The sequence below is a fragment of the Pongo abelii genome, chromosome 9, assembly GCF_028885655.2.
Source record: "Pongo abelii isolate AG06213 chromosome 9, NHGRI_mPonAbe1-v2.0_pri, whole genome shotgun sequence".
Classification (NCBI taxonomy): Eukaryota; Metazoa; Chordata; class Mammalia; order Primates; family Hominidae; genus Pongo; species Pongo abelii.
In genome coordinates this window covers 40,264,087-40,273,704 of record NC_071994.2, presented here as the reverse complement: position 1 = coordinate 40,273,704, position 9,618 = coordinate 40,264,087, and the positions used below count along the sequence as shown (strand labels likewise).

The window sequence follows — 9,618 nt, the reverse complement described above, 5'->3', positions numbered from 1 at the left end:
ACGCATTCCTACTTCCCCTTCATCTCAAGGCAATGAAGTCTTGTTTCCATTGTCATATGTCACCTTCTGTTAATGATGAGCAGATCATTACATGGACGAAGTTAAGGAGCTCTACTTCTCGCATATAAATTCTACTTTTCCTATGTAAGTTCTACTTCATCCATGTAAGTTTAGAGTGCTGGAAAATAACATATGAAGAAAGTAAAATGTAGAACATTGGCATGGTTTCTGAAGGCCAAATATATAGTCATTAATGGAATCAGGATCAACACAGGTGCTCAAGCATAATACCGTGGTGTCTCTGTTTCACTAAATTTCCTCTCCTGTAAATAGTCCATGTCCTTAAATTTGCTGGATTTTTTAATAAAAAGTAAGTCATGTAATTCCAAGTAATGTGAAGGTATACACAAGTACTCCAAAAAGGTTCAGAATAAAGTAACTAAAGTAACAAGGCACACTCTACTGATATGTATTAAAACAAAAAATCTCAACAAACCAAGCAAGTTTCTTGAAGAACCTAAGGACTTCTATATTTCATTAAGAAAATGTATTGTAAAGGTAAAAAAGCAAATGATAGAACAGAAACAGCGCAATATTCTGAATTGCAGAAACAGTGCAATATTCTGAATTACAGTGGTCTTTAACTAAATAATAAGCATTAATATTCTCTTCATAAAAACAAGTTTACTAATTTAGTATCATAAAAACATTTTTTTTCAAAAGCCATGTCCAAATGGGCACCAGTTAAAATAGGACAGGGATGATTGTTACACTTTCAATTTGTGGAACATTTTTCTTCCTTAAACATTCCAGAGCTTTTATGCAAACATAATTATTAAAGTGCATACGTCATTGGTTCTGAACTTAATATCTGAATTTTCTGTGAGAAAAACAAGGAATGCTTTTCATTTGGATCCTGACTCAGCACTTATATCCCATTTACTTTTAGTCACTGTGTTTCTGCTTACAGTATGTGAAATACTCTCACCAGAACAAAGGTCCCAGCGTCAATAAGTCAAACCACAGCCTCTGACAGCTGAGTGAATAGCAGAGGCCAGAGTCCACTTGAAGTGTTCACACTCTCAGAGGCCAAGTTTAGATCTTATCTGCCTGAGATTCCTTTTAACACTGATTTGTCATAGCAGGTAGTTGACAGCATCTACTCCTGAAGACCGGAAACATGGCTTGTACCATCCAAAAGGCAGAAGCACTTGACGGGGCTCGTTTGATGCAGATCCTCTGGTATGATGAGGAAGAGTCTCTCTACCCAGCTGTATGGTTGAGAGACAACTGCCCGTGCTCTGATTGCTACCTGGATTCTGCAAAAGCACGGAAACTTCTAGTGGAAGCTCTTGATGTGAACATTGGAATTAAAGGCTTGACATTTGACAGAAAAAAGGTAATTATCTCTAAATTATGTCTCCCTTCTTTCTCAAGTTCAATAATGGGGCTAGTCAACAATAATTTAGATAACTTTTTTATCTGGTCACACACATATAACCGCATATAGACCCACGTTTGTATAGTACTTGGTGCAAATTAAGTATACTCAGTAAATGGAAGCTTCAGCTATTATTATTACTATTATCATTACTACTACTATTTTTAATAAAATTTGCAGTGTTACTTGTCACTCTTTCAATGAGTGGCAGCCTTAAAAACACAAACTGTCTACAATAAAAGCAATGCTTCTGAGCCTCAGTTTATTCCTTTGTAAAATACGAATACTAAAAGAACTTGCTCATAGAAATGTGAGGATTCACTGGGATAATATGGATAAAAATGCTTAACAGTGCCTGGCATACAGTGAACACTAAAAAAAAATGGCATTGACTAATGTCTTTTAGTCAAATTAGTATGTAGAGATACAAGTCTTGTTCTGGGATTCCCAAAAGCACAGCTCTCAAAACTACAAACCAGAGGCAGCCACCATTCCATGTTTCTCTCTTTCAAATTTACTAGGATTCTTACACGCTCTTGTCCACATCCCAACTTGAGGACTTTACTCACAGATTTCACTGCTTGCTAGCTAGATAGAAATATTGTTTACTCTTACATTTCTCACCTGAAAAAAATGAGAATAATAGTAGTACCTTCCCCCAGAGTTGTAAAGATTAAATGTGTTATGTCTATAGTACTTGTTATAAATACTCAAAATAGTATTATTTTTATTATTGCTGTTGTCCTCCTTATCATCACTACTATTACTTTCTTTTATTTATTTTTTTTTTTGAGATGGAATCTTGCTCTGTTGCCCAGGCTGGAATGCAGTGGGGTGATCTCAGCGCACTGCAACCTCCGCCTCCCGGGTTCAAGCAATTCTCCTGCCTCAGCCTCCCAAGTAGCTGGGATTACAGGTATTGGTCACCATGCCCGGCTAATTTTTGTATTTTTAGTAAAGATGGGGTTTCACTATGTTAACCAGGCTGGTGTCAAACTCCTGACCTTGTGATCTGCCCGCCTTGGCCTCCCAAAGTGCTGGGATTACAGGCATGAGCCACCACACCCAGCCGCATCATTACTATTTCTAATACTCTTGGCAGGAATCTTAATCGATAACTAGCTTCGGTTATCACAGAAAGTTTGGGGATCCCAGGTTTAGAGGATGTAGGTCAAGAACTGTAGATCTATCCATGCTCTATTTCTTGAGTGCTATTTAAGGGCCTCAGACCTCAGATGTATTACTTTGGCTTCCTTGTTTTCCAAAAGCATACGCTTAATCTCTATCTTAAAAATTAAACTGGCCAGGCGTGGTGGCTCGCGCCTGTAATCCCAGCACTTTGGGAGGCCAAGGCGGGCAGATCACAAGGTCAGGAGATCGAGACTGTCTTAGCCAACATGGTGAAACCCTGTCTCTACTAAGACACAAAAAATTAGCCAGGCGTGGTGTCGCATGCCTGTAATCCCAGCTACTTGGGAGGCTGAGGCAGGGGAATCGCTTGAACCTGGGAGGCAGAGGTTGCAGTGAGCTGAGATTGCACCACTGCACTCCAGCCTGGCAACAGAGGAAGACTCCGTCTAAAAAAAAAAAAAATTAAGCAAAGCATAATTGGATTCCCTGATTATCTTAAACAGCATTCAAAAACAGAGCAATAGTGGAGAAGGGAAATAAAATCCACATAGGTGAAATTTGCTTTTTGTGTTATAAGGTGTACATCACATGGCCCGATGAGCATTACAGTGAATTCCAGGCTGACTGGCTGAAGAAAAGATGCTTTTCCAAGCAGGCCAGAGCAAAGCTCCAAAGAGAATTGTTTTTTCCAGGTAACTTTGCCAAAGTCTTCAATGCCTTTTTAAACCCTTACAGTAAAGGATTTTTATTAAGAAATTTGCTCACAGAAAATTCAAACTTTTGTGCTTTGATTAAAATATGTGACATGTAAATTATGCGGCGTGTTTAAAGTTTTACCAACAAAGATCATTTGGGTAGAGATGAAAAGGAGTATAGAGTAATTCTAGACATTCTATAAAGAAACAAAATAAGTCCAGCAAACTTGTGTCTTTGTCATCTAAAGCAAAACCTGGCACAGCATACCGCAGACACTCCGTAAGTGTTCACTACAAAGAACCAGGATGAACTAGAGGCAGACTGGCCCTTTATAACAATTTTTTCTAAGGCCAGAACAACACAAATCAACAAAGCAAGAATTCCTAACCTGGTATTCATAGATGGAATTATGGGATTGATGAACCCATGAAACAGTATGCATAGCACTGCATATGCCTGTGAGTGTGGGACAATTTGTCTGTGTGTGTGCATGTACCCACACATGCATGCAAAGCCACGTTTGTCTAGGAAGAATTTGTATAGGTTTCAAGGGGATCCATGAACAGCAATGTTCAGAAAAACTGCAAGGGTGGATTCAGTGGATAAAGAGGACTTTATTGCTGAGCAAAGAAGCAAAATAAATACTTAAAACAGGTGGAAATATTTTTAAATATAAATTTTAGGAGATACACAGTAATAGAACTCAAGCAGAGGAACTGGTAAGGAGTAACGGCTGTTTACAATTCATTCCCTGACTATTTTGAAGATTTATTACATGAAACTATGTGAATCAAAGACAGTCTGAAAAACAGTTCTTGCAAGATCTGGTCATTTAAAAGTGTGTAGCACTCCCCTCTCTTTTGCTCCTGCTTTCCTCATGTGACCTGCCTGCTCCCCCTTCACCTTCCATCATGACTGTGAGTTCCTGAAGCCTCTCCAGAAGTTGAGCAGATGTCAATGCCATGCTTCCTGTATAGCCTGCAAAACCATGAGCCAATTTAACTTCTTTTCTTTATAAATTACCCAGTCTCAGGTATTTCCTTATAGTGATGCAAGAACAAACTAATACAGAAAATTGGTCCTGAGAAGTGGGTCATTGCTATAAAGATACCTAAAATTTAGAAGTAGCTTTGGAACTGGGTAACATGCAAATGTTGGAAGAGTTTGGAGAGCTCAGAAGAAGACAGGGTAAGTTTGGAACTTTGTAGAGACTAGTTAGATGGCTGTGACCAAAATGCTGATGGTGATATGGACAGTGAATGCCTGGTTGACGAGGTATCAGATGGAAATGAGGATCTTATTGGGAACTGAAGCAAAGGTCACATATGCTATGCCTTAGCAAAAGAGCTTGGCTGCATTGTGTCCACGCCCTAGGGATATGTGGAAGTTTGAAATTGAGAGTGATGACCTGGGGTATCTGGTGAAATAAATTTCTAAGCAGCAAAGTAAATGTTTAAGAAGTAACATGACTGCTTCTAACAGCCTATGATCAGATACGGGAGCAAACAAATAAGTTGGAACTTTAATATTTAAAAGGAAAGCAGAGTGTAAAATTTGAAAATTTTGTAACCTATTCATTTCTAGGCAGAGAAAGAGAAAGCTTTTTTGGGAGAGGAAGTCAAGCAGACGGTGGATCAACCATTTATTAGAGATATTTGTATATAAGAAGAAGCCAGTGCTAATAGCCAAGACAACAAGAAAAAGGCTTCGAAGGCATTTCATAGATCTGCACAGCAGCCTCTCCCATCACAGACCCAGAGGCCTAGGAAGGAAGAATGCTTTCCTGGGCCAAGGACTCCACTGCCCTGTGTGTAGCCTCGGGAGGCAGCTCCCACATCCCAGCTGCTCTGGCTCCAGCCTCGGCTCCAAGGGGCCCAGGTACAAGTTGGGCCATAGTTCCAGAGGGCATAAGCTACTGTAAGCCTTGGTGGCTTCCATGTGGCTTTAAGCCTGTGGCCACACAGAGTGCAAGAATGAATGAGGCTTGATGTTCTCTGTCTAGATTTCAGAGGATGTATTATGTTGGTGCAAAAGTAATTGCAGTTTTTGCCATTAAAAGTAATAGTAAATATAAGAAAGCCTGTGTGCCCAAGCAGAAGCCTGCTGCAGGGGCAGAGCCCTCACAAAGAACCCTAGGACAATGCAGAGGGAAAATGGGTTGGAGGCCCCACTTAGAGTCCCCACTGGGGCACTGCCTAATGGAGCTGTGGGAAGAAGGCCACTGTCCTGCAGACTCCATAATGGTAGATCCACCTCCAGCATGCATACTCAGCATGGAAAAGCCACAGGCACTCAACAACCTGTGACAGCAGCCTCTGGAGCTGAACTTTGCAAAGCCATAGGGGCAGGGCTGCCCAAGGCATTGGGAACCCATCCCTTTTACCATTGTGTCCTGGAGGCAAGACGTGGAGTCAAAGGAGATAATTTTGGAGCCTTAAGATTTAATGACTGCCCTTCTGGGTTTTGGACTTGCATGGGCCCTGTACTCCCCTTTCTTTTGGTCGATTTCTCCCTTTTGTAATGAGAATGATTACCCAATGCTTATAACCCCATTATATCTTGGAAATACATAAATTGTCTTTAATTTTACAGGCTTATGGGTGGCAGAGACTTACCCTGTCTTAGATGAAACTTTGGACTTCGGACTTTTGAGTTAATGCTAGAATAAGTTAAGACTTTCAGGGACTACTGGGAAGGCATGATTGTATTTTGCAATGTGAGAAGTACATGAGATTTGGGGGCCCAGGGGCAAAATGATATGGTTTGCATGTTCCGCCCAAATCTCATGTTGAACTGTAATCTCCAGTGTTGGAGGTGGGGCCTGGAGGGAGGTGATTGGATCACAAGCGATGATTTCTCATGAATGGTTTAGCACCATCCTGTTGGTACTATCCTCACAATAGCAAATGAGTTCTTTGAAGATCTGGTTGTTTTAAGGTGTGTAGCAATACCTCCCTCTATCTGTTTCTCCTGCTTTTGCCATGTGATCTGCCTGCTCCCCCTTTCAGCTTCCATCATGATTTTAAGTCTCCTGAAGCCTCCCCAAAAGCCAAGCAGATGTCAGCACCATGCTTCCTATAAAGCCTGTAGAACAGTGATCCAATTAAATCCCTTTTCTTTACTAATTACACAGTCTCAGGTATTTATTTATAGCAATGCAAGAACAGACTAATATACCAGCCTTGTTGAGTTTTGTAACACCTCTCCTGGAAATTCTTAGCCACATACCAAGAGAAAGATTTTACCTTAACTCCTTTCAAATCTGAAATTCTTAAACATGTGTGGTAACTCTCCATGGCTTTAAATGAGACGACATTTTACTAGGTATGAAGATGTTACTAATCAACTTGAACCAAATAGGTTCACCATTTCTTCTGGTTATCAATAATAGAGTATGATACTGTTCCCTTCCTCTTTAAGCAAAGACCAGCCATGTCAAGAATTTGGTTCCTCCATTTCCTTAGTCTCACCATTCTGATGGCTGACAAGGTTTTGTCCTAGTGCTTTCTCTCTAAACTACCAGTTCATTTTTCCCTTTATCTAGCTGGTTAAATCCAGATGGGTATTCAGGGAAAGATGTTTTTATTGCCTTCCTCCAATGAGTGCATTGCTAGATTCTTCAAGGAGTCTCCAATTACATAATTTAGTGCCAATTTTCTGGGTCACATCGCAGTGTCACAAATGTATTTTTTTTTATTTATTTTAGATTTCTTCTGGTACTCAAAATATTTTTCCTTAACTCTGTTCTAATTTTGTAATCCTATTGGATTTTACTTTCATTTCCTTCAAGTTCTTCTTTTGATTTTTTCAGGAAATACATGCCAACTTTTTATTATTACAGCTTAAGCTTTTAAGCATTGTAAAAGGATATGGACATCCTCCTCCATTAATATTTCTTGATGAGTGCAGTTTTATAGCTTACATTTTTCAGTACTATTGGGCAGTAGCAACATGGAAATGATACCACACTCAATTAAGTAGTGGAAAAAACTGGTCACAATGACAGGCTGCAATCATGAATAATATAAGAACTGGCTGCTATTTAGACACTGGAAAATATTTTAATAGTTTAAAACAAGATCAGATTTTTAAAATACATTCTCAAGCTGTACAGTTGGTGGGTAAAAAAAGAAATTAATGAGCCATTTTTGGAATATTGGTTCTATGGCTTTTTGCCTGTAGAATTTGATACCTTATTTCATTGCCATTGCAGATTTTCAAACATTTATATTCCAGAGCATGCAAACAAACTCAGTTACATTTGTGAAAGGATTTTGTTTTTTAGTCCCAGTAGTAATGTTTTCTCTTCTGCAAGCACAACCCTTGGAGTGAGGGTTACAGAGCTTTTAAAATCTGGAATCAAGATGCAGGCAATTTTTCCTTGATCTTCTCCCTGGCACTCGCTGTTGAACTCAAAAATGACAAGACAAATGATCATCATCCAAAAAACTTTTGTCATGGGACACAGTCATAGCTGAAAGAAGACATGGATAATTATCACTCCCTCATAAATTTCTATTCAGTTGCACATATATTGGGTATCTATTTTGTGCCAGGACCTCTGTAAGGAAATATCAAGATTTTTTTAAAAGACGTAGATTCTCTCCTTGAGGACTTATCAAGTCTGAAAGGGAACAATAGCCATGAGAAAATAAGTATAAGACATTACTTGAAGTACATTAAAACCACACATAGAAAGTTAATGATGACACAGAAGAAGGAACTTGAAGGGATGAAGGAATGATCCTCAGAAATAAGGTAATACTTGAGCTGCACTTTGGAGAATCAATCAGTTTGTCAGGCAAAGATAGAAAGTAAGGAAATTCTCAACAAAGAAAAAGGCAGGTAGAAAATCATCAAAGGATAAAATAGTAGGATAGGTTTAGAAAACTGCAATTAGTTTAATATTGGTGAAGTTAAAATTGTTAGGCACAGAGAAGAAGGAAGGGGCCAAACCATGAAGTGGCTTATATGCCCTGCTTGGTCCTAAACCTGTAGGCAATTAAGAGTTTTCCCAACAAGGGCTCAGATATGCCATCCCATTAGGTTCTCCATACTGATGCTCTTCTTTTAAAGCCAGAGAAATGAGTTTAAGATCTTTATAAGTTTAAGAAGATGATTGCTTTCATTTTTTCATCTGTATTTTACATTTTCCGAGTTGTGTCTTTCTGATTTTAATCAAATGAACATAATTTCTCAAATGCCTACAAGTTTGTACATGTCTCCTAGGCTTTCTTTTTTTTTTTTTTTTTTTTTGAGATGGAGTCTTCCTCTGTCACCAGGCTGGAGTGCAGTGGTGTGATCTCGGCTCACTGCAACCTCTGCCCCCAGGTTCAAGTGATTCTTCTGCCTCAGCCTCCCGAGTAGCTACAGGCGCTACAAGGACTACAGGCACCACACCCAGCTAATTTTTGTATTTTTAGTAGAGATGGGGTTTCACCATGTTGGCCAGGATGGTCTTGATCTCTTGACCTCATGATCCGCCCACCTTGGCCTCCCAAAGTGCTGGGATTGCAGGCGTGAGCCACCATGCCCGGCGGGCTTTCTTTTTTTATTCTTGCATTCTCCCCTCCTCCACAGTGCACCTGCTTGGCTCTTGGATTATATTTACCCCACAAAAGCGAGTGAAGTAATCAGATCTGTGTTGTAGAAAGGACTTGATCGTGGCTCTGCGTTTGGATGGACCAGCATAGGGAGTGACCAGGGTCAGGGTAACGATAGCATGACCTAGAAATAGTCCTGTAAAAGACAAATTTTGAGAGGCAGGGAGGATGGAGGAGGGTGTAGAATCTGTATTCAAAAGGAACATATATGACCTGTAGGACAGAAAGTTGCTGGCCATATTCTCTAGTCTCTATCAACTGAAATCCTAACACTTGAAGCCTAGCAGTACATGTTTCCAAACATATGGGTGAAAATGAAAGACTTTAAATCATATTAGAGACAAGATTTTTATGTACTAATTATAATTTAGCTCTCATGTGAAATTTTGGCATAATTATACGCTCATTTTTGTCATTAACTTTGAGATGCAACATTCCCAACATATAACTGGCAGGACCAAAATGGAAAAAAAAAAATCACTATATAGTATGATATATATATGAAGCTAAATATTTGTTCTTTTTATTAATCCTCAATATCAGAATGATAAATGCTTGAATTTATCATTTGAATTGGTACTGAATTGGTATCATTTATGGTACTGAATTGGTACTGAATTGATATCATTTATCTCTTTGAATTGGTACTGAAGTATTTTTGTATTAATCTCTAACTTTAATAATATTTTTTATAGAATATTGAGATTTAAAAAGCTATAACTTGAAGAAAATATTTTATTTCCGTGG

The 9,618-nt window shown here is 39.0% G+C and overlaps 1 protein-coding gene and 1 long non-coding RNA gene across 3 annotated transcripts in view; one reads left to right on the top strand and one right to left on the bottom strand.

Annotated features, from left to right (window-relative positions):
- Positions 1-1,118: 1,118 nt before the first annotated feature.
- The window catches only part of BBOX1 (gamma-butyrobetaine hydroxylase 1), a gene marked incomplete at its 5' end in the record, with an annotated part of 81,700 nt that continues 73,200 nt past the window's right edge, over positions 1,119-9,618 (top strand). The window contains 2 exon segments of the mRNA NM_001133318.1: positions 1,119-1,399; positions 3,150-3,264. Coding sequence (NP_001126790.1) covers positions 1,181-1,399; positions 3,150-3,264 — 334 coding nt within the window.
- LOC103891832 (uncharacterized) overlaps positions 7,374-9,618 on the bottom strand; it is a 173,254-nt gene continuing 171,009 nt past the window's right edge. Inside the window, exon 6 of one of the 2 annotated variants that reach the window (XR_008511177.2) lies at positions 7,374-9,007. This is a non-coding gene — a long non-coding RNA (uncharacterized LOC103891832). The remainder of the gene's footprint in view (positions 9,008-9,618) is intronic. The other variant, XR_008511178.1, reaches the window with a different exon arrangement.